Source organism: Mirounga leonina, unplaced genomic scaffold (genome assembly GCF_011800145.1).
Source record: "Mirounga leonina isolate KUSES-001 unplaced genomic scaffold, KU_Mleo_1.0 Mir_224, whole genome shotgun sequence".
Taxonomy (NCBI): Eukaryota; Metazoa; Chordata; class Mammalia; order Carnivora; family Phocidae; genus Mirounga; species Mirounga leonina.
In genome coordinates, this window is record NW_023270615.1 from 2443006 (window position 1) to 2468504 (window position 25499).

Sequence of the window (25499 nt, forward strand, 5' to 3'; positions counted from 1 at the left end):
GCAGCCCCCCATCACTGTCACTGCTGTATTGTCAGTGATGAAACCCTCAAATGTTCGGGGCTTTCAGACCGTTGCCAATTGTCGAAGGAACTTAGGACAAGGGGTGTGGGGGAGCAGTTCCCTGGGGCCAAAACAGTGTTAGTTACAAGAGCTGATGGTTAGAATTACTCCAAGGGACAGAGACACTTGTGTACCGCTAATAAATTGTGTGTGTGTGTGTGTGTGTGTGTGTGTGTGTGAGGGAGAGAGAGAGAGATAGATCAGGCCTTCCAAAGCACAAGGTACAAGATAGGGATCCCTCTGCCTGGGGTCTAGGATACCACTACTGGCAGGCCCTTTCCAAGTTCAAGTTCACCCCATCAACCTAGTCTTCGTAATACAGACCAACAATGCCAGGAGGTGTTGCCCAGTGTGCTCCTTTCTTTCTTGCCCAATGTGCTCCTTTCAAAGAGCACTGACTGTGTTTTCCCCTTACGTTGTCTTACCAGGAACTGGTGAAAGTGGCAAAAGCACCTTTATCAAGCAAATGAGAATCATCCATGGGTCTGGTTACAGCGATGAAGATAGAAAGGGGTTCACGAAGCTGGTTTACCAAAACATATTCACCGCCATGCAAGCCATGATCAGAGCCATGGACACTCTGAGGATACAGTACGTGTGTGAGCAGAATAAGGTAAAGCGCCGCAGGGGCATTGACCCTACTTGTGGATGCATGCTTTCCTTCTCTAGATAGCATATGGCTTTGGACAGAAAGATTGACGGAGTGCTTTGGTCAGAAGCCAAAGAAGCTCTGGAGCTCAAACTCCAAAGAATGTGATGAACTTTAGCTCTGTACAGTATTGTGGTGGTCCCCAGTGATTCAGAAATGCAGGCATTTAGATTGATTTGTTCGGGTGCTGAGAAAAGGAAGACACATACGTTTACTCGTACAGCTAAGATGCCCCATTAATTTCTCCACTGGCACAGTAGAAATCTTGGGCTTTTCCAGAATGCCCAATCTTAGGAAATAGTGTCATGAATGCCCTGCAGACCACTCAGAGCTATCGGTGGGTTTTCTTTCTTTATTTTTGGAGCTAAGTGATGGTTTAGGAGCATGATGCTTATGTCCCAACTAGCATTAGGCTCTCATAAAGTACTAGTATCAAGCTGGTATTTGTTTTGGTATCACCACTGGTTATTTAAAATACAGTTATGTTTCAGGGGTACCTGCGTGGCTCAGTCGGTTAAGTGCCTGCCTTTGGTTCAGGTCATGATCCTGGGGTCCTGGGATCGAGTCCCGCATTGGGCTCCCTGCTCAGTGGGGAGTCTGTTTGTCCCTCTCCCTTGGCCCCACCCCCCACCTTGTGCTCTCTCTCTCACTCAAGTAAATAAATAAAATCTTAAAAAAAATACAATTATATTTCAAAACAGGAAAATAATGAAACAAGAATGTGGGAGGAGGAGGCAAATAACAATTGTATATGGTGTACTGGAAGGCAAATCCACTGGAAAATTCTGAGTTCATTAAGAATCTAGATCAAAAATAGTTTATTTAAAATAATTGATACCAAGATACAACAGGACATCATGATAAAGAAGAATACTCTGTCTCAGATGAATCTCTTGTGGGTCTACTAAAAAGAATTTAGCTGCTAAAGTGCCAGCATTGCTTTAGTGCGGCCCCCAAGGACAACTTTATCATGAACTTGTAGCAACTGTATTCATGTATATTTTATATATGGTCTACAAAGAGTTTCAAAGCAGTCAATCTAAGTTTTTTATTATTCAGTGACTGAATTGCATAGGAACATAGGATGCACCCAATTTTTGACTTACCTTTATATTGTGTTTGCAACCTCATGTCTTTACCACCATTTTCTTACACTTTTGAAGAAATGGAGGAATGTATCTTGTTTCAACCTTCAAAAATGTTGTGCTGAAAAATGTGTGTATGTGGGGTTTGGTTGGAGAATTAGCCTTTAGAATATCTGGTGCCAAGCAATGTAAGAGGTGCATACTGAGCCATTGGGAGTTTCTAGAAGTGACTGATGGTTCTGTGATACATTGTTTGGATACATGTATTGTATCTGATTGAAAGTGTACAATTCTGGGGCACCTGGGTGGCTCAGTTGGTTGAGCGGCCCACTCTTGGTTTCTGCTCAGGTCATGATCTCAGGGTCTTGAGATGGATCCCTGTGTTGGGCTCAGTGCTCAGTGGAGAATCTGCTTGAGATTCTCTCCTTTTTCCTCTCCTTCTGCCCCTCCCCCTGCTCATGCTCTCTCTCTCTCTCTCTCACTCAGATAAATCTTTTTTTTTTAAGATTTGATTGATTGATTGATTGATTTGTCAGGCAGAGAGCACAAGCAGGGAGAGCGGCAGGCAGGGCAGGCAAAAGGAGAAGCAAGCTCCCCATTGAGCAGCGAGCCCAATTCAGGACTCAATCCCAGGACCCTGGGATCATGACCTGAGCTGAAGGCAGATGCTTAACCGACTGAGCCACCCAGGTGTCCCAACTCTCAGATAAATCTTTAAAAAAGTGTGTAATTCTTTTTTAATCACTTATGCAGTTGACCCTTGAACAACACGGGTTTGAACTGTGTAGGTCCACTTACATGCAGATTTTTTCAATAAATACAGTACTGTAAATGTATTTTCCTTATAATTTTCTTAACATTTTCTTTAGCTTCTTTATTGTAAGACTACAGTATATAACAGATGTTCAAAATATGGGTTAATCGACTGTTATTGGTAAGGCTTCTGGTCAACAGCAGGCTATGTAGTTAAGTTTTTGGGGAGTCAAAAATTGTATGCAGATTTTTGACTGTGCAGGGTAGGTGCCCCAACTCTTGCATTGTTCAAGGGTCCACTGTACAAAGTATTTTAAAAATTAGGCCATCTGTGGAAATTTCAGGTTATTTCAGAAAAGAGGTATGTCAGGAACATCCTTGCAGAGATTTTAGTTAATCTATTTTCCTGTGTTGTAAAATGCATTTTGTTTCCCATTCATGGAGGGGTGATGGGAGAAAGCCTGGAATTTAGGGGATGGGCTTGTAAACAGATCCACTGGGAAGAAAAAGCTTAAATGTTAGTCAGTTCTGCTTACCTTGGCAACATGTGTTTGTAAAACCCAATTAGATCGAATCATCAGGGACTCTGGGTTTCTGTTTCATTTTGTTTTCCACCAAGGTCTTCTAGAGGTACTCTGAGTTTATGTTTTAAACAAGAACTTCTTTATGGGGTTTGGCGCTCCACGACTTCCTCCTTTTCTCTTGGTCTTGATTCTTCTTCAAAGGCCACTCCTCTTGACCACTAATCTGCGTTAGTTTCCTAGGGTTGCTGTAATAAAGTACCTTAAACAGGGTGGCTTAAAATGGAAACACATTCTTTCATGGTTCTGGAGGCTGGAGCCTGAAGTCAAGGTTGATTGGTTCCACCTGGAGGCTCTGAGGAAGCCTATGTTTCATGCTTCTCTCCTAGTTTCTGGTGGTGCTAGATATCCTTGGAACCCTTTGGCTTGTAAACATGTCACTCCAGTCCCTGCCTGTTGTCACATAGAGTTCTCTCCTGTGTGACTCTGTTCTCATGGCATTCCCCTCTTTGTGTCCAAATTTCCCTCTTCTTATAAGGAGACCAATCATTGGATTAGAGCCCACCCTCATCCCAAGGATGACCTCATCAGAACTTGATTATACCTACAAAGGTTTCTAAATAAAGTTACTATTTCTTTGTTTTACAGTCCGAGCAATCCTTTCCTTGCTTATTACTATTTCTAAATAAAGTTACTTTCTGAGGTATGGGGCTGGCATGAATTTTAGGGGGACATTATTCAACCCAGTACAGTCTGCCCTTTGCCCCCCCATTCATGTTAATTCCACATGCAAAATATATTTGTCCCATTCCAGCATGAACTCTAAGTCTCAAATCTAACTGAAATCTCAACTCAGAAGTTTCCAAATCTCATCATTTAAATCATCTAAATCAGGTGAGATTCTGGATATGGTCTCTGCTGGCATCAGATTCCTCTCCTGTCGCCTCCTCATTTGCTGTTATCTGGCTCCCTTCTCAATGCCTTCTTTCTTTCTATTCCAAGTACCTACACTTATGCTTTGTGAACTTCCTCTTATCCCTCAAAAAAATGCTTGGGATGGACCACAGGCTTACAGAGAGTCACAAAGTTGAGTAGAAAGAACACTGGATTGGCTCTCAAAAATCTGGACTCTGTTCGTGGCTCCCCTGTGGGTCTTGGACAAGAGTCAGCAATCTTTTTCTGTAAAGGGCCAGAGAATAAATATTTCTGGCTTTCAGGGCCATATAGTCTCTTTTCTGCTCTGCTGTCATAGTGCAAAATCACCCATAAGAGAGGTGCCAACGAGTGAGTGGGCTCACTTGGAAACTCTATTTGCAAAATGTAAATACTATTTACATTATGAGCCATACAAAAACAGGCCACGAGTGGATTTTATCTGTAGGCCGTGGCTGCGCACCCTAGTCCTCGGGGAGGCCATGTAACCTACCTGGTCTTACATTGTCCCAAATGTTAAATGCAGACAACACATGCTCTATCTATTTCCTAAGCCAACATGAGCAAAAGGAAGTGCTCTGCAAATGGAATGGCACTCCAGAAATACAAGATTATTACTGGGGCAAATTCAAAAACCAAAAATGGACTTATTGTTTCTAATATTACTTGCTTAGGTCTTTGTTGTCCATTCCTTCTTTGTTGTTTGCCGAATAATTTTTTCTGTGAAAAATGAATTTTTCCTTTCCCGATTCCAAAGGTGAAACTGTAACAAAGTACCATGCTCAGATCATAAGATAATAAAATGATTAGTGTTCATGTATTAAATCATGAGTTTAGGAAGCATGGTACATGTGTTCTTTACCAAGTATTGCATCACTTGCAACAAATGATTAGGAGGGAGAGGAATAGAACCTTAAGGAGCTTTTTGTTTTACAGTCTGAGCAATCCTTTCCTTGCTTATTACTATTTAATTCCATTATCTTGTTTTTTCAGAGGTGGGAACACTTTCTTTAAAGTATGTAGGAAAGAATTAAGTGATTAGGGAATATTTATTTATTTAAAGTAGGCTCCACACCCAGTGTGGGCTTGAACTTAGGACCCTGAGATCAAGAGTTGGACGCTCTATGGACTGAGCCACCCAGATGCCCCTAGAGGGTCTTATTTTATTTTAAGATTTTATTTATTTATTCATGAGAGACAGAGAGAGAGAGGCAGAGGGAGAACCAGGCTCCCCAAGGGGCAGGGAGCCCGATGGGGGACTCGATCCCAGGACCCTGGGATCATGACCTGAGCCGAAGGCAGACGCTTAACCATCTGAGCCACTGAGGCACCCCAGAGGGTCTTATTTTAAATGTTAGCCATTTAATTGCTCAGCTAGGTTGTTAAAAATCTTTGCCTATTACTCGATAGGCTGCTTATGAAAGGAATTTTATCAGAAATTCAGTTCAGCGTTTGGTTTTTAACCAACATGTTTTTTTTGTTTTTTTTTCAATTAAGATATATAGCCTGGAAGATTATTTTCTTATACTTTGACTTTTTTTTTTTTTAAGAAATGATTCATATGTGTTTGCTCACTGTGTTGATAAGCCTTAATTTTCATGAATGTCTCAAGAGTGTCGTATGAGCACATAGTAGAATTTATGACTTTTTGAATAAATATTACAAAAGTAATCAGTGGCAGGGCTCCTAAATTGGAGTCCGTATATAACTCATGTTTACTAGTGATGATTTCACTGAAGCCTGAGAGCTTCATATTTTTTGCTGTTTGTAGTGTGTCCAGCTTGGGAAATTCTCATTCTAGGCCTGTCCTGCAGTAAAGGAAATACTTTCTATCCTTCTAAAGGTTCTGCAGAATCTGTGTGGATGATGGAGACTGAGCATTTCCCAAGGGCAAAGGACAGCTCTGCCTGACTTCTCAAAAGCCTTTTCGTTCTTTAGTCAATGATCCCTGGAAAAAGGAGTAAGGTCTACGGGCTCTTAGGCGGCTGACTCCAGCTTCTTCCCTGCCTTCCTACTTAGGAGAGCTCTTCACTACACTGGGGTCCCCTCCTATTTGCATGTAATTATGCACAACTAATTGCAAGGGCTCATCACAAAAACGACATTTTTAAAAAGGAGAGTTAATCATTAAGCAATAAGAGGACGATTTTGCCTGCCATTCCACGCCAAGTGCCTAATTTATGATTCAGTGTTTCTAAATGTGTGAGGTCTGAAATTCCCTTCAAAAAAGCATCTTAGTCTTCCATTGGTTGCTTTTGCTGAATTCCAAGGCACAGTTGAGAGGATGGGCTTGGGCCATCCTGCCAACCACAGCTGAATTGTAGGGTTGGGGGTTGGGGGGTGTGGAATTGACTCACAGGACTTCTGCTGGTTCTGATGGAAGTTCTGCAGGTAACAGGTACGCCTTTATCACTGGTTCAGTGTCTTGAGTTTTGGCACCCACGTCGCTGTCTCCTGACTGCTGGGTTTATCAGGCCAAAGGACGTTGGAAATAGTCCTCAGTCTTGGCTGCACTTTGGAATCACCTGGGGAGATTTGCTGCTGTCATCCAGGTACCACCTGCAGAGAGTCAAAGCTAAGTATTCTTGGAATGTGGCCTGACCTTTTATTTTTTTTTAATTTTTAATTTTTTAATTTAATTGTATTATGTTAGTCACCGTACAATACATCATTAGTTTTTGATGAGCTTTGAGATTGACTTTTAGAAGCTTCCCCAGTGCTTCTGATTAGGCACCCACGGTTGAGAACCAACTTAACATTATTTGGAAGTGTTCAAGCTGGGTTCTGCTTTCCTATCAATCTTTCCATAATGAGGAGGGAGACTTCCGGTAATGTTTTCCATGGAATGACCTGCTTAATCTCCACCAGAGGGTGAATTGAATGGCTGGCATTGGGGATGTTTGTTTTGTCCAGCTCAGTCGGCTGCCTTGATGAGTTTTGGGATGGTAGCATCTCCAGGTGACCTATATGATTTCAGGGCAGACTCTCTGTCTCCTTTGGGTTTTACAGGGGCCTAGCACAGCCAGTCTCAGGCCAAGAGCTTCCAGAGATTGGGTCGAGGGTCAGGGAAGAAGAAGGGGCTATATCTTAATCTCTGGAAGTCATGGCACTGGTGCTTTCTCATCCTCCTTTTCCTACTATTGTTTATGCAGAAATGATCATTTCTTTTTTGGTCAGTAAAGAATCAGGGATGCAGGTCAGGTTGATAATCTGCTCAAGGCATAGATGATGTTTGAAGTAAAAATACCTTACATGTTGTAAGTGGAGATTCTACACTAGGAAATGAAGTAGTTAAATATTTTTACTCATCTTTAATAGATACTTTATTTATTGAGATGGTAATTCTCTAGGTATACAGCTTAAACATCAAATATCCAACTTCACATTAAAGAAGTCTAGTATTTATGGGGCAGGATCAGGGTCATTACTTTTTTTTAATGCCAAAAGGAGGTTTGATAATGCTTCATATCTGTATGTATGGAACAACTCCACCTTAACATCATCCTCAGAAAGCAAGGGCCTGAAGTTTCAGATCGGTCTATTAAAGACTCCTGTGAGGAAATCAGGCACAGTTAAGTGAAAATGGTCAACTTCTGCCACTTTTTTATAGACGAGTTTCTCAGAGCTTGAAGTATTTTAAGACCCTCTTATTTTCTAATTTTTAAAACATCTGTTTAAATATATTTTTCAGTCCCACTTCCTCATCCAGTTTGAAAAGTCAACTTCTGCATAAGCTTCTGGGAACAGGGAGGCCAATGTTCAGACTTTGGCTGTAGCCCAGGGTTGCTGGTTCTCTGGCAAATGTTAAATTCAGTCTCTTTCTTTCTGTGTCCCATTGGATATTAAAAATCGCATGGTACATTTTTCTCCTTACTAAGAACTTGGAGTTCTAGCTAGTGTCATAACAACAACAAGAAATTCTCCACCAAAATCCTGGGCTGGAGTTTTTCCATTTATGCCAATAGTTCTCTGATTAAGCAGTGTTGACTTTACTGTGAAAATTGCTGTAATCAGAGCTTGAAATGTAAGAGTTTGGAAAACAGGAAAGCATAAGATGGAGAAAGAACTGGGTTTCTCCTTTATCTCCTTTATCACCATCACAGGTAAAACTAACCCCACTATCCCTTTAGCCTGGCTTGGAAGTTGAGGAAGGTTTGGGGCCAATGAGATTGATTTGGCCATTGAGATACTCATTTCTTCCCTTACCTCAAGGCTAAGTATGAACTTAGCACATCCAAAGAAATGCTTTAAAAAACCTGGTGAAAAGGGGAAATCTCACAAAGTTACAAACAATCCAGAAACCAAACCGGAAACCAGACCATCAGTCTCGTCGAACCTCTATTCATCCACCCAACATGTGTGAAATATTTGCCTTGAGTCTTTTGAATTGCATCCAACTTTGTTGTTATCCTAAAATATAAAGGTGAACATGTGATGTTCAAACACCATCATGATTCAAACTCTGTAATAAAAGCTAGAATGATCCTCAGTGTTAGATCTTCCTTGTTAGATCTAAAGTCCTTCACAACTGTTCCTCTTGGCAGAGCTGCATCCTCATTTTCTGTTGGTAGAGAGGTGACAGGTGTGATGACCCTGAACTCTTCTCACACCTGCCTTCTCTGAACAGCCAGTTACTTCACTGATGAAGGAATGCCGTATACACGTGACAAAACATCCCTGGGTTTTTATTGGAATCCTGCCAATGGAGTCACATGTTCTGTTATTTTTGTTTTTTTATACTTTTTTTCCTTTTCTTTCTTTTTTTTTTTTTTAAGATTTTATTTATTTATTTGACAGAGAGAGACACAGCGAGAGAAGGAACACAAGCAGGGGGGAGTGGGAGAGGGAGAAGCAGGCTTCCCGCAGAGCAGGGACCCGATGCGGGGCTCCATCCCAGGACCCTGGGCCGAAGGCAGAAACTTAACGACTGAGCCACCCAGGCGCCCCTATTTTTGAATTTAGACATAGATTTTCTTATTAACTGGTTAATAAGCTCTGCAATATTATCCCAGGCAAAACATTCTAGAGAGTATCCTGTCTGTATTAAAAGCTTTTATTGAGGGTGGGGGGAACTCAAATGGGATACAGTAATGACTCCAACAGAAATAAATTATTATTATTTTTAAAGATTTTATTTATTTGACAGAGACAGCGAGAGAGGGAACACAAGCAGGGGGAGTGGGAGAGGGAAAAGCAGGCTTCCCACTGAGCAGAGAGCCGGATGCGGGGCTCGATCCCAGGACCTTGGGACCATGACCTGAACTGAAGGCAGGCGCTTAACGACTGAGCCACCCAGGCGCCCCAGAAATAAATTATTGAAAGGTTGTGTGTGTTTGCATGAGTGCATGCAGGTGCATAGGTGTGTTTACAAACAAACATACCTTTAGAGTAAAACCCATGTTTGTTAGAAGCCAGAACAGTTGGCTTTTTTTTTTTTTTTTCCATTGACACTTCCTTTTGGATATTTCCAGGGAGCTTTGAGACATTGCATGTCATGTACTTCCTCTTGATTTCTAACACCTAAAACTCTGTTGGGTTTAATTAAAAATGACCTAAAGTATTCTAAAGTAGCTCCACGTCATTACTGTTACTTTGTATTTTGCCTAAATCAAATCTTAAAATATTTTGGCACTTTCTATCTATAATTAGAGGTAAAGATATGGGTGTGTTTAACTTGGCCATTTTCAGGATCTGGTTAGGAAATTGCTTTTGTATGTGAGTGTATAATAATTTACTAAAGGGAGAAAAATGACTTTTTTAAAATCTAGAAAAACCAACTTCTAATTTTTTAACCACTTAAATAATTGAAGTGTGGTTAGTTGCAAAAAGGTTGAGGATGATTGGAACAACGCTGATTTTATTTTGGGTGCCTCTGAGTTCCCTCTCTTTCTTTTATACTGAGAGCAAGGGAGGCAGTTGAATAATGAATGGCGTGTGTGGGAGACCATTGTGGTTGATCAGTGACCATCCCGTCCCCCAGGGCCCTGAACTCCTGCCTCCCTCCCATTGTACTTCTGCTTTGTGTTGACATGGATTGTCTTCCTGTTGAGTTGTGTGGAGGCTTCACTTTAGGGTTTATCATCTTCATGATCATCATGATTTTAATCAGTTGATGTGTAGAGCCCTAACAATGTTAATAATTACCCCAAACAGGAAAGTCTTTCTTTCCAAGGTCAAGTTAGCTCCTGGTATACCGGAATGAGACAATAGCTGACATAAAATTGAATTCCTGCCCTGCCTGTCATTTACATCCTTAATAGCCTTGGGCAGATCACCAAAGCTTTCAGTGTTTTTATTTCTTTTCTCAGCTGAGGGCAATATTGGCTCCTGGTGATAATAGGAAATGTAAATATATGGGTAACCAATCTTCAAAAGCAAAAAAATCATATTCTGCAATGTCTTGAACATGTTACTTTTTCCATCAAAATTAAAAAGAAGTTATTACTTTATTAACTTCTTAGTTAATAAGACTTAGCATCAAAGTACAATTATTTTTATTGAGGTATAGTTAACATACAGTGTTAGTTTCAGGTTTACAATGTAATGTTTCAACGGTTCTATACATTACGCAGTGCTCCTCACGGTAAGTGTACTCTTAATCCTCTTTATCTATTTCACCCCCCCCACCTCCCTCCCTCTGGCAACCACCAATTCTCTGTGTTTGAGTCTTTTTTTCTGTCTTTCTTTCTTTGTTCCTTAAATTCCACGTAAGAGAAAAATCGTAAGATACCTGTCTTTTGCTGAATGACTTATTTTATTTAGCATTATACCCTCTAGGTCCATCCATGTTGTTGCAAATGGCAAGATCTCATGCTTTTTAATATTCCATGGCGTGTGTGTGTGTGTGTGTGTGTGTGTGTACATACAGGTACCACATCTTATTTATATATTTACCTATCGATGGACACTTGAGTTGCTTCCATATCTTGGCTATTGTAAATAATGCTGCAATAAACATAGGGGTGCATATATCTTTTCCAATTAGTGTTTTGTTTTCTTTGGGCAAATACCCAGTAGTGGAAGTACTGGATCATATGGTAATTCTATTTTTAATTTTTTTTTTAAGATTTTATTTATTTATTTTATTTATTTTTAAAGATTTTATTTATTTAGGAGAGAGAAAGAGAGAGAGAGGATGAGAGGGGGGAGGGTCAGAGGGAGAAGCAGACTCCCTGCCGAGCAGGGAGCCCGATGTGGGACTCGATCCTGGGACTCCATGATCATGACCTGAGCCGAAGGCAGTCGCTTAACCAACTGAGCCACCCAGGCGCCCTTAAATATATCATTTTTTTTTTAAAGATTTTATTTATTTATTTATTAGAGAGCAAGCGAGAAACAGCATGAGAGAGGAGAGGATCAGAGGGAGAAGCAGGCTCCCCGCTGAGCCGGGAGCCCGATGTGGGGGACTCGATCCCAGGACCCTGGGATCATGACCTGAACCGATGGCAGTCGCTTAACCAACTGAGCCATCCAGGCGCCCGTTTATTTATTTATTTGACAGAGAGAGACACAGTGAGAGAGGGAACACAAGCAGGGGGAGAGGGAGAGGGAGAAGCAGGCTTCCCGCCTAGCAGGGAGCCAGATGTGGGGCTCGATCCCAGGATCCTGGGATCATGACCTGAGCCGAAGGCAGATGCTTAACGACTGAGTCACCCAGGTGCCCCTATTTTTAATTTTTTGAGGAGCCTCCATACTGTTTCCCACAGTGGTTGCACCAATCTGCTTTCTTCTCAACAATGCATGAGGGTTCCTTTCTCTCCACATCCTCAGCAACACTTATTTTTTTTTATTTTAGCCATTCTGACAAGTGTGAGGTTATATCATGGTTTTGATTTGCCTTTCCCTGATGATTAGTGATGTTGGGCATCTTTTCCTGTGTCTGTTGGCCATCTATATGTATTCTTTAGAAAAATGTCTATTCAGGTCCTCTGCCCATTTTTAATAGAATTATTTGGGGGTTCTTTGGTGTTGAGTTGTATAAGTTCTTTATATTTGGATATTAACCCCTTATCAGATACATCATTTGAGGATATCTTCTCCCATTCAGTAGGTTGCCTTTTTGTTGATGTTTCCTTTGCTGTGTAAAAGCTTTTTATTTTGATATAGTTCCAGTAGTTTTTTATATTCATTCATTCATTCATTCATTCATTCATTCATTCATTCATTCATTCATTCCTGCAGTTCAATTTTGCATTTGTTTGCCTTGCGAGAGGAGACATCTAGAGAAACGTGATGGTTGATGTCAAAGAGATTACTGCCTATATTTTTTTCTAGGATTTTTATGGTTTCAGATCTCACATTTAGGTCTTTAATCCATTTTGAGTTTATTTTTGTGTATGGTATTAGAAAGTGGCCGAATTTCTGTTTGTTTGGTTTTTTTCACATTAAGGGTTCAGTTTTCCCAGCACCATGTATTGAAAAGATGGTCTTTTCCCCATTGTACATCTTTGGATCCTTTATCATAAATAAATTAACCATATAAGCATGAGTTTATTTCTGGGGTCTCTATTCTTTTCACCTGATCTATGTGTCTACTTTGGTGTTAGTACCATACTGTTTTGATTACTGTGGCTTTATAGTATATCTTGAAATCTAGGATTGTGACACCTCTGGCTTTGTTCTTTTTCAAGATTGCTTTGGCTCTTTGGGGTCTTTTGTGGTTCCATACAAATTGTAGGATTATTTATTCTAGTTCTGTGGAAAATGTTGGTATTTTGATAGGGATTACATTAAATCTGTAGATTGCTTTGGTTAGTGTGGACATTTCAGCAGTACTGGTTCTTCCAATCCATGAGCATGGGATGTCTTTCCATTTGTTTATGTCATCTTCAATTTCTTTCATCAGTGTTTTATAATGTTCAGAGTACAGGTCTTTCACCTCCTTGGTTAAGTTTATTCTTAGGTATTTTTTCTTTTCAGTGCAATTGTAAATGGGATTGTTTTCTTAATTTCTCTTTCTCCTACTTCATTATTAGTGTTTAGAAGTGCAACCGATTTCTGTATATTAATTTTGTGTCCTGAAACTATACTGAATTCATTTATCAGTGCTAGTAGCTTTTTGGTAGAGTCTATAGGGTTTTCTGTATATATTATCATGTCATCTGCAAATACTTCTTTCTTACCAATTCAGATGTATTTTATTTCTTGTCTGATTGCTATGGCTAGGACTTCCAGTACTATGTTGAATAAAAGTGGTAAGAGTTGACTTTCTTGCCCTGTTCCTAATTTTAGGGGAAAAGCTCTTAGTTTTTTATCATTGAGTATGATACTAGCTGTAGCTGTAGGTTTTTCATATATGGCCTTTATTATGTTGAGGTATGGTCCCTCAAGCCCTAGTTTATTGAGAGTTTTATCAGGAATGGATGTTGTACTTTGTCAAATGCTTATTCTGTATCTTTTGAGATGATCATATGGTTTTTATCCTTTTTCCTTAATGTGATGTATCATGTTGATAGATTTGTGAATATTGAATCATCTTTGCATCCCTGGAATAAATCCCTCTTGATCATGGTGGTGATTTATTATTATTATTTAAATTTATTTATTTTATAGAAAGAGTGCACAAGAATTGGGGGAGGGGCAGAGGGAAAGAATCTCAAGCAGACTCCCCACTGAGAGCAGAGCCTGACACAGGGTCCAATCTCAAGACCACAAGATCATGACCTGAGCCCAAATCAAGAGTCAAGATGCTCAACCAAATCAAAAAAGATGGTTTTTTAAAATGCATCATTGGATTTGGTTTGCTAGTGTTCTGTTGAGGATTTTTATATCTGTGTTCATCAGAGACATTGATCTGTAGTTTTCTTTTGTTGTAGTATCTTTATCTGGTATTGGTAACAGGGTAATGTTGGCCTCATTGAATGAATTTGTAAGCTTTCCTTCCTCTTCTGTTTTTTGGAATAGTTTGAGAAGAATAGGTATTAACTTTTCTTTAAATGTTTGATAGAATTTACCTGTGGTCCTGGTCCTGGACTTCTGTTTTTGGGGAGTTTTTTAATATCTGATTCAATTTTATTGCTAGTAACCGCTATGTTTAAATTTTCTGTTTTTTCCTGATTCAGTTTTGGAAGGCTAGCTGTTTTTAGAAATTTATCCATTTCTTCTAGACTGTCCAGTTTGTTGGCATACAACAAACCTTTCACAATATTCTCGTATAATCCTTTGTATTTCTGTGGTGTCAGTTATTATTTCTCCTCCTTCATTTCTGTTTCTATTTGCATCCTCACTGAAGCACGATGTTTATATATCTACATAGGCTGTTTTATTTCATATAATCCAGGAGTTTTTTTCCCAGATGCAATAAAAAATACTGGAAAGACACATAGACCAGACTTAACATGAGGAAATCCATGTTCCAGAATGTGTGTGGTTTGCAGATAGGTTCTCACTGCCTTTCTGAGGATAATACCAATTTTTAGGTCTTTAATCTCTATTTTTGAAATAATGAATGAATGAATGACCCTCCTTCCTGCATGTGCTGGCATCCACATGTCCTGCTCTTCACCCAAATCACCATGAGAACAAGCATCTGTGGACAAGAACACCCCTCATAGAAATTGTTGGTCAGAAAAGTGGAGGGTGCCTGAGTGGCTCAGTTGGTTAAGTGACTGCCTTCAGCTCGGGTCACGATCCCAGCGTCCCGAGATCGAGTCCCACATCATGCTCCCTGCTTAGCGGGGAGTCTGCTTCTCCCTCTGACCCTACCCCCTCTTGTGTTCTCTCTCTCAAATAAATAAAATGAAATCTTAAAAAAAAAAAGTGGAAGGATAAGGCAGAATTCATGTAATGTCTCTCAAGTTGCTTGATTCCTTTAAAAAAATTTTTTTAATGACAAACTTAAAGGATTGGAGAATCTTTCCTAACAAATGATGCTATTTCTGGTGATTTCTTGACTTCCTCACTCAAAAAGAAAGGTTTGCTTTTTCCTTCTTTCTTTTTGCTTGCTTGCCTGCCTGCCTTCCTTCCTTCCTTCCTGCCTGCCTGCCTGCCTGCCTGCCTGCCAGCAATGACCCTTGTCACTGTTGTCCTCCCTTAATTTAGTTATGAAAAACTGGACGATAATTTTGCTTCCTTGCTTCTGAGTGGGTGGTACTTCTGCCGGTAGACAGTAATGTGAATGGCTGGTATTGCCTAATAGCCATTTTCACCTAGGAAACTTCAAAGTAAAGACCCAGCCCATAGCAGTAGTAGGCACTTCATCCATATTCGTTTGGCACAAGCTAAAAGAACTCTCTAAATGAAAGGCCAAAGAGAAGGTAAAATGGACAACTCATTTAGAATCTTAGGGTTTTAAGGATTTAAAAGTCTGTTTCCCTTGAAATAGGTCTCCTGAGTGAAGGTCTCCCAGTGGCCCTTAAGTCCTCAATGGCTCCCTCATGTCCCCAGGGCATGTGCCACATGCCTTGATGAGTGCTTCTCTCTCTCCCCATACCGTGAGGCTGTTCCATGGCTGGCTGTCCCAGCTCACTCTGAGTGCCTCAAAAGCAGTGATGTATTCATGCCTGTTTCCTCCAGCTCTCAAAGATGGTGACAGAACAAAGCAAAAACCTGATTTTTAAAATTCTAGGGGGGAAGGCATCAGAAATTTCAAGTTGTTACATCGTAGATTTAGCATTAAAAAGAAACCAACCCAGTAATACAGACCAGATTTTTTTTTTTTTTTTTTTTTTTTGAACAAGCATTATGGCTCTTGGCAGCAACAGCGTTTCTGCTACTCTGGTGCTTGCTCATTCAGCCCCAACCACAGTGACGTCCTCTCTTTTGGCCTGGTATTGACAACACTCCTTCAAGTCCTGGACTTTACATACACTCTTCTCTCTGATCTTCACTTCTCTCCTTTCCTAGCCAAGTCTTTTTTTGTCCTCCTCCAGAATGGAAGCTCCATGAAAACCCAGGACCATGTCTGTTTATGTGCATCTTGGTAGCTCCACTGTGTGACAAGGATGCTGGCCGGTTTGCCAAAACCCTTTCTGCTAATTGCTATAGCAGGTTTTTTTTTTATAAGCCCATGCAGGTGATCTTAGGGGCCCATTCTAGTCTGTTCTGAACTTGGCTCTGACACTTTACAGCCTCATCGGTCCTCCCTAATGGACTGTAATCTCTTACATATCCCATGCCTCTTTTTGCTCATTTTCTCCATCTGTTTGAACATCCTGCCACCAATTCCCTCTGCACTCATAAATAGGTAACTTTATTTATTCAACTTGAATAAGCCATCCAATACTGTAGCAAACCTTGACAATCTCTCTCTTCCATGGTCCCTTGGGTTAGTCGCTCTTTCCAGTGTCCCTATAATACCTTACATTTACCATATTACGTTATGATTCTTTAATTATGCATCTCTTCTACTTCAGAGTAGGGGTTCTTTGAGATTGGAATCATGTCCTATTGATCTCTGCATCCCTTTGGGCTCAATAATTGTGAAGTGACATTAAAAGCTTCTGTGAAGATACTATCATAAATTTAACACAGTGTTAGAGCTTTGTCCATGGGTGATACCACAATTTCCCAGAGGATGACTGAACTCTTCTTTCCTATGATTCTTTTTTGCTTCCTTGCTTTTGGGATTGTGATACTGGGCAAAAAGGAACAGATAGTCAACATAGCCATGTTTTTCTTCTTGCAAAGAGATATTTGGCCTTTGGAAATATTGCTTCTGAATGGCAGGATAATTAAGAAGCCTTGCATAGTCTTCAGTAGTCCGGTATAAGAAACTTGGGATTGACCAGTGCAGCTCTTGAAATGCATTTGGTGAACTGCAGATGTACTCTGCCTGTCAAAGTTAGGTCACTGGCAATGACTCTTTTTAAGCTGAATCACCAGGCAGCTGTTTTGGAATCAAATAGGGCCAAAAAATGGTGCTGTGGGGAAGAGTGGCTTGTTTATGAGATAAAAGAGAGACTCGGCAAATCATACCTTCTTCACCAACCAAGTTCTGAGGTAACTGAGAAATACAACAAGTAAGGCATATGGTAACCAAAATAATCATGTGTTATTGCCAAAGCCGAGAGTAGAGAATGTGGCTCATTACAGAGTCATGTAAGCTTTCTAATACTGAGACAGAATGTGGGAGACTCCCCATAAGGTAATCATTAGCTCTGGAAGACCCCAGATTTCACCCCCAAGGTCTCCTGGTCTCTAACAGCACAGAAGAAAGGGCAAAGGTCAGGAGTAGGACCCAACCCACATACCTCCACATGGTGTGTCACCCAGGCTGTCACACTTAACACGGGCCACCCCCTCTCCTGCTTAGTGAGCTCCTAAGGGTGGGGACTGTATATATCCTGGTTGCTAAAATGAGTATGAATCTGTGCCAGGCTTTACTGAGAATATATCATTCTGTCCTAAACAGCTCTTCAGTGTGGGTACTATCAGTTGCCCCACTTTAGGGAGATGGAAACTGAGGTTTATGTGAGTTAAATAGTCTCCCAAGACTGTACAGGTGTTACATGTCACAGCTGTAAACTGAATCCAGGTGGCCTGACTTCACAGGTAAAGCTGTTAACCATGGTGCTTCATGCCTTTCTACAGGTAATGTTAAGACCACATCCAGTGAGAGGTCATTTAGAGGTTTGATTATGAAAGTAGTAAATGATATGAATGGAGGGTTCTCTGTCTCAGCATCTCTATTCCTGACCTCGTTCATTATTTTTTTTTTTTTTCTTCCTGGCTGGGATCCAACTAGTTCACACGGGCAGTATTACCTCTATCAATATTTACACAAATGGGGCCATGCAATTTAAAAAAAGGAAATATCAGGATTAGAGCATCCACTGGATGAAGTTTGAGGATTGAAGAGTGTTCTATTAAGTGGAATTGAAACAGCTGCATGGAGAATATTTAAAATTTTTTTTAATATTCTTAATAACTTAGAGATGTGAACAAGCCAGAGATGACTTCAAATTTATTTTGTAAATTGGAAGAATCAGAACTTAACAATGACTTTTGAACCAGTGCTGGAGAGTCCAGAAAGATCAAATAAACCTGGAGTATATTCTGATAGTGATGTGAATGGGACTTATTTTAGCTTTGGGGTTCTGCCTGGATTATATCTCAAGTGCACTTAAAAGTATTAACTAGCCCCATCCTCAATCTGTTGAGGCTCTCAGACCTTCTCATGAGTTTGGTTTAATTCAGGTGGAAAGGCACAGGCATTTTGTACCTCCAAGTTCTCTGAGGAATGGTCGCTGATTGCCAGCGTCTTTCAATGAGCTGGTGGATGGGACCCATATGAATGGCATGTCTTCCATTTTGTATGCCATTTTAAGAACGCTTTGATGTTCTTGGGATTTAAAAGTGTAAGGTCTGTTCTGGGGAGCAAAGCAAGAATTGGGGTTGTACCTTCATGGCTACTTAACTGGATAACCTGGGTACATTCCTGGCCCTTTCTGAACTTGCTTCCTTGTTTGAAAAATGAGGGAACTAGACTAGATTACCTTTAATTTTTGAACTCTAGAGGAAAGGAGGACTAGTCTTAGAAGTGGAAAATAATAAAATGACATGTTGGGATTTCATAAGATTATGATTAACCTGGGGACAAGGTTCTTTTAACCTTCATTCCCTCCTTAAAATATTCCCTCTTTCATTCTGCCTTAAAAAATAATTTTTTTGAGATGAGAAAATGTCTTGTGCCCTGTGACTCGGGGGCCTGAGATTCAGTGCTACTGGGAAGATCTACTATGAAGACCGTCTGGCCCCTCCCTTACGATGGCTAGTTCTGAGAGCATCTCCCCTTCCTCTAAGAGCTGGGCTGCTTCATCACTTATCAGATGATCTTAGAATCCTAGAATCTCCAGACAACATGTCTCCTTACTCCTCTCCCCCTTCTCTCTGTGGACACTTTACAACCTAACTCCCTGCACATCTGTTCTGGAAGCTGCCTCCTAATTATATCCTAGGATCCTGATACAGAAAGGACCAAAGGGAATATTCCATCTCTGTCTCCCTGGATGTCCCAGGGGCATCTTAGGTCATGGATGGAGGTTTGCTCCTTGGTGAGATGCCCAGAGGCCACTGATTGGGAACCAAACCCAAATGTACAATAGGACCCATCTGAGGGCATTTTGCTTGGACATAAGGGCCATGGGATGTTTCCACCATGTTCCAGCTGATCTGTTTAAATGTGATTAAAGATTTTTGGTTAACATTAAAAGAAGGTGCTGATTCCATCTAAAGTTCTGTGAAGAAAAGCCCTAAAATGTAACCTCCATAAAAATGTATTCAAAGGGAGATTCATCCTGAATTCTACTTAAGAAGTATGATTATAGAGTCATAGAATTTCTGAGCTCGAAGGGACCAACAAGTGGCTTCTAGGTCAAACCAGATCTTTTCAAGGTTCAGAGAACCAAAGTCTAAAGAGATTAGATAATGTGCCCAGGGCAAGGTAGAAGAACTGAAAAAGAATCTCAGTAGGGTTCTCTTTCATGGCAGTCTAGCTTAGAGTGAGCTTCCAAGGCAGCTGGGAATTTTCCATAGAGAAAGTCTTCCTTTTCCCTATTTAAAAAATTATACTAGGCCTCAAAAAGTTAAACACAAAATAATCCTCTGATCCAGCAATTCTACTTCTGGGTATGTATCCAGAAGAATTAGAGGCAGGGACTCAAACAGGTACTTGTACAGCTGTGTTCATAGCATTATTCATAATAGCCAAAAGGTGGGAATAACCCTCATGTTTGTCAACAGATGAATGTATAAACAAAATATGGTATATACATTTGAAAAATACTACACAGCCTTAGACAGGAATGATACATGCTACTACATGGATGAACCTTGAAGACCTTATGTTGAGTGAAATAAGCCAGACATAAAAGGTCAAAGATTGTGTGATTCCCCTTATATGAGGTACCTAGAGTAGTCAAATTCATAGAAACAGGAAATAGAATGATGGTTGCCAGAGGCTGGGGGGAAGGAGGGAATAGGGAGTTATTATTGTTCAATAGGTATAGAGTTTCCATTTGCAAAATAAGTTTCAAAGACGGGAGGTGGTGATGGTTGTCCAATAATGTTAAAGTACTTAATACCACTAAGCTATATATTGAAAAATGGTTAAGATAGTAAATTGCATGTATATTTTACCACCCAAAAAACCCTTATTAGGTTTTTGTTTATTTTTATTTCAATAAAGTGTCATAATTATTCTTTCTGGTGTCAGAAATAGGCTACTGGTAGCACCTTCATGCTGCTCCTTTGTCCCTCATTATTCTTGGAGTGTTTTTTTGTTTATTTGTTTTGTTTGCTCCTTGGCACAAGAGGTTTCAGGTCTACTTTGACTTTGCCTGTCCCAGTCTTGGACACAGCCCTTTCTCCAAGGAGACCGGTTCCATTTATAGGGAATTGCAGTCATAAACCAAGATCTGGATGCTGGGAGAGCTCATTGCTGTTTGGTTATCATACGCTTCTCACCCTTTCAGTGTACAGAGCTGGGACATATACTCATATACGCACATGTCCACACACACACACAATAATATGCACTTGTGTATGCATTCATACACAAACTTACAAATATATACAGACATGTTAATCACTAATCTCCCATTTGAATGCAACACCACATTTTTGCCCACTTCCCTGCAATCTATATTTCTCACCCTTTGCCAGTAGTGACAGCTCTGTTCCCCAAAATACCAACACGTTTACTCATTTGCTTCATCCTTCAGTGAAAAGCAGAATTTTTGATTTACTACACCAATACCACAAATCATTTTAAAAACTAAAGGAACAAAATTCACATCTATTGATTCTTAGTGGTGTGTACATTTGTACATTTTCTGAACTGTTTTCCTTTTTTTCTTAATGGGTGAGAAGGGTTGGAATTGAGATAATGATGGTGCTGGTAGTGATGACATTGGAGAATAAAAAAGAGAAAGGAAGAGAGGTGGGGGTAGGTAGGAAAGAAAGAAGAAGAGAGGTGGGGGGGGTAGGTTGGAGGGAGAGAGAGGAGAGAGGGCTTTTTCAACTTTTAACACTCACATGACCAAGTACACTAAATAAGGTGTGTAGGAGGTAAGAATTGGGAAGAGAAGAGCCAAAAGAAGCATTTAGAAAACATGGTTTTTGACTGTTGGAACAAATGCTTTGTTTGTTTACTTAAAAAAATATATAATACAGTGAAAATAGAGGGAAAGACAGCTGTTTTTTATGAGTTACTGATAAGATTTTATCCTGTTTGGGGGGGGGTTCAGTTGCTGTACTCAGCTTGGATGGTGACATTTTCTCAGACGTGGCATTTGAGCCAGCATACATGCTCTACATGGTTGTTCTTAAAATGAGGAATTGATTTATTTTTAAAAGGTTCCCCTGCTTTTGGAAGAGAACCAAATATCTCTTTCAAGTTGGGGAAATAACTTCCTTTGGAGACCTAACCTCTTTCTCACCCCAGTGAGCCACTTGGCCTTTTGTGTAGGAGTTGGGTAAGCATCTTGAAACAAGAGGTTCTTTGTCTTCACTAACTCTCCAACAAGCTGTTTTTTCCCTGCTCTGAAGTCTTCCTGATTTCTAAGAGAGCTGGTGAGATAGACGTATAGACACTCAGGAGCAAGTGTCCCAAGACCTAGTTTTTAGTTATGGCCTGAGACTTAATACCTGGGTGACTCTAGATGCTTCAAGATCTGAGCTTCAACTCTTCAACTGTGAGGTGGGGATAAAACCTGCTTTGTTTTTCCTTTCATTGAGATTTTGTGCCATACACACTTCCAAAAAAAAAAAAAAATTTCAGGTGAACTTAAATGACACAAGTCTAACCAATCTATGTCAGGATAGATGATGAAGAGTCAGGGGATGATGGGTGGAGGAAATAGTAATGACACCGGAAGCCCAAAGTACATGTAGCTGCTGCATAAAATTCACTGTTCAATATGGTACCCATTAGCTCTATGTGGCAAGTGAGTCCTACAACTGTGGTTAGTTGGAATCAGGATGTGCTGTGTATCAAAGACACACTGGGTTTCAAAAACCTGGTATAGGGCGCCTGGGTGGCTCAGTTGGTTGGGCGACTGCCTTCGGCTCAGGTCATGATCCTGGAGTCCCGGGATCGAGTCCCGCATCGGGCTCCCTGCTCGGCGGGGAGTCTGCTTCTCCCTCTGACCCTCCCCCATCTCATGCTCTCTCTCTCTCTCTCTCTCTGTCTCTCTCTGTCTCATTCTCTCTCTCAAATAAATAAATAAAATCTTTAAAAAAAACAAAACAAAAAACCTGGTATAAGTAAAGGCAGTTATCACAACAATTTTTTACTTTGCTTACATGTTGAAATGATGCTTTGGATATATCAAGTTTAAAAATATTTTATTAGAGTTTTTCTTGTTTCGGGCACCTGGGTGGCTCAGTTGGTTAAGCGACTGCCTTCCTGGAGTCCCGGGATCGAGTCCCACATCGGGCTTCCTGCTCAGCAAGGAGTCTGCTTCTCCCTCTGACCCTCCTCTCTCTCATGCTCTCTGTCTCACATTCTCTCTCTCTCAAAATAAAAATAAAAATAAAAAATCTTAAAAAAAAAAAAGAATTTTTCTTGTTTCTTTTTATATTTTTAATGGCTACTAGAAAATTTTAAATTTCATGAGAGACAGTAACATCACATATTTTCTAAACATCTCATATTTCTCTCAGTGCTGGTCTAACCTATTTTCATCCAAGATCCAAAAAAAAAAAGTTTGTTTTGTCAGCCTGCCACGCATTCATATTGAGCTGTGGATGTAAAAGTTTTATATAAAAATAGGGCCAAAATGGTGGTGCCTTGCTATAACTATAGTCCTTTCTCCCTGTCGGAAAATCTTTGTCACATATGGAAATTTCTGACTAGCAAACAGTATATGACACAAAATCTGCTAATTTATTCCTCATTGGTCATTCACTCATTCAGACATCCATTTATTCGATCCATGATTTTTATCCAGGCACTCTGTTGCGTCCTCAGAGTACAAGGCTGAATTACGACTCAGTCCTGCCTTTAACAATTTCAGTCTTTGGGGAGATGGAAGAGGAGAAGAGTGTCAGCCATGCAGACCAGTAATTTAGAATACAGCACTATGATCCCTGGTATGGAGCTCTGTGCAAAATGTAACTAGGAAGAGAAAAAGATGACCATGTCTTGGCTTGGCTTTGGGGTAATTCAAATTCGATTATTCATACTGTTATTCTAAGAGGCTTTGCCAGGTTTATTTAAAGAGATTGGAAGATAGCAAATACAACATTAAAATAGTTTCTTATTCAGTCTACACTTTCAAAAGATCTTTATTGTAAATATTTTTTAATCATCAGGCTGGGTCTGCTTAGGCTCTGAAATTTAGTGTGTTTACTAACTGTACCTTGGCCAGCCTCGCTCTCTGTAAGAGCAGACATGGGTTATTTATTGATGATCAATTTGTCAGGAGAGATTCTCTTGAGAGTTCCTTATTTGGATCCATACATCTAATTCTGTATTTTCTCAGGCAAGGGTGAGTACAAATGATCAACGGCTTTTAATTTGAAAAGAATTTTAAGTAGGCCAGACAGCCAGAACTCCAAAGCCCAGTAGAGCCATGGGCTTCTCCAACAGAGGACACAGTCAGTTGGGTTGAATGTGGGTTTGTTTCTCAATTGAAAAAATAAAAGGGGAGGAGGTTGGGGGCGATCATACTTTCACAGGCTGTTTCTTTTGGTTAGGAATATACTGAAACCTTGGTCATGGTAATGAATCTTCTGAGGACCTTTTCCTTCTTTAAACATTTCTGGCTTTTGGCCTTCGGAAGAGAACTCTGTGTGGTCTTAATAAGGTTGCCCTGTAGGCTGAAGGCTTATGAGAAGCAGCAAGCCTTGTGAAACAATCTGGTTTGTATAGTCTCGAGCAAGCAATCAAATATTTAAGGCTTTAAAAAAGTGACAGTGTTTATAAGGGTCCTCGAAAAGAATTTCTGATGGAAGGTGGTGAAAAAGATTTGTTTCCATTACTCATAACTTAAGTCGGCTGTAATGGGAATTGTTTAAATTCTCACTTCTCAGATGGAAACCTAACAAAAGTGGGTGATGAAGCCTGTTGCAATGGATGATTGGGGGCCAGAATAAGTAGAGAGGTGATAGGGTCTTACTGGAGGTGATTTTTATGTGCTTGTTTTTTTACACATCCCATCCATTGTCTGCATTGGAATTCTGGTGTTCTGGCCAATGTGGGGTGTAAGTATCTTTGTGTGCTTACTCAATCAAGTTAGGTGTTTGTTATATTTCCACAGAACATTTTTAGAAATCAATGTAAGCACATAGCTTGTGTCCAGAGGAATGAGAAACTGGGGAGGACATTCACATTGTGTGAATGTCCTGAAGTCATTTTTAGTTGAGCGAGTTACTCTGTATTTCTGTGGGAAGTGCAGTTGAAACTCTTGAAATCATGGACACTTGTACAAAACTGGTTAGTTCAGTATGAAAGGGTTTGTTGGGTGCCTCCCTTCTAGGCTCCTTACCTTTTGCATTTTTATCTCTTCCTAAAATTCTTTAAGGATCATCTTATGAGGACTGTTTTCCTCACAGCCCCCTAGGCACTAGTCAACCTGTGAGGACTGGCATTTAGAATAGGTCCTGTCATGTTTGTGCATTAAAAAGAAATGAAGACTTGCATTAAAAGGAAATGAAGACTTCTGCTTCCAGAAAAATGGAGTAGCTGTACTTTTTCTTCTTCCTCCTGCTAAATACAACTAAAAGCCCTGTACATTATATATAAAACAGACATAAGAAAACTTTGAAAGGTGGAGAGAAAAAGGAAGACCATCAGGGACCTCAGAACCCAAGGAAGAACAAAGTGGGGAGTTCTTGGGTTTCTGTATTACCTCATGTGTTCCAGACTTGGGGCTGAAGATGCCAGTAACTGGGCAACAAAACCAGATCAGGCAAAAACAAGAACAAAACCCCCTGCTCTCTCTAGCCAGAGGAGCAGGAAAAGGCATACTAGCAAGACAGAAAACTTCTAAGTAATAGCCTTCTACTCTGGCCAAACACCATTTAAAAAAATCTGTGGCTAATCCCACCCATGCCAGCAAAGGCCCAGAGGAGAACTGAGACGTCCATGCTCTAACGAGCTACCCCAATGCTTCTGCTGGGGCAGTTCAGAGAAGGGACTTAAATCCCCACAGGGAGGTAACAAGGCATGCTCCGTCTTCCCCTGGGTCGATATCAGAGGAAGCCAAGTGGAGAGTTGGGACTCTTACTACTCCCCAGCACTGTTTTAATGGTACCCAAGATTTGTTTTACTCAGGCATGTTAAAACATGCAGACATGGAAATGACTGTCAGGAAGGGAGAAGTTTATATGACAGTTACTTGGAAATAGGAGACATGGTGCACCCACTGTGCAAGGCCACATGGAGAAGCCCCAGAGGGGGTCAGTAGGCAAAAGGAGCAGGAGAAAACATGGCCAAGAGCCTTTGTTGTGGTTTCTATGTGAAGGAACAGGTGAGTCTAGGTAAGCTGACTTAAGATTGGCCAGTTTGAATAATTTTAACCATTCTTTGGGCTGTAGGAGTTGTCTTAAGTTGTC

The 25499-nt window shown here is 40.4% G+C and overlaps 1 protein-coding gene across 1 annotated transcript in view; it reads left to right on the plus strand.

Annotated features, from left to right (window-relative positions):
• Positions 1–494: 494 nt before the first annotated feature.
• The window catches only part of GNA14 (G protein subunit alpha 14), an 89353-nt gene continuing 64348 nt past the window's right edge, over positions 495–25499 (plus strand). Inside the window, exon 1 of the mRNA XM_035029015.1 lies at positions 495–673. Within this exon, the coding sequence (XP_034884906.1) occupies positions 527–673 (147 nt within the window). The 5' untranslated portion in view covers positions 495–526. The remainder of the gene's footprint in view (positions 674–25499) is intronic.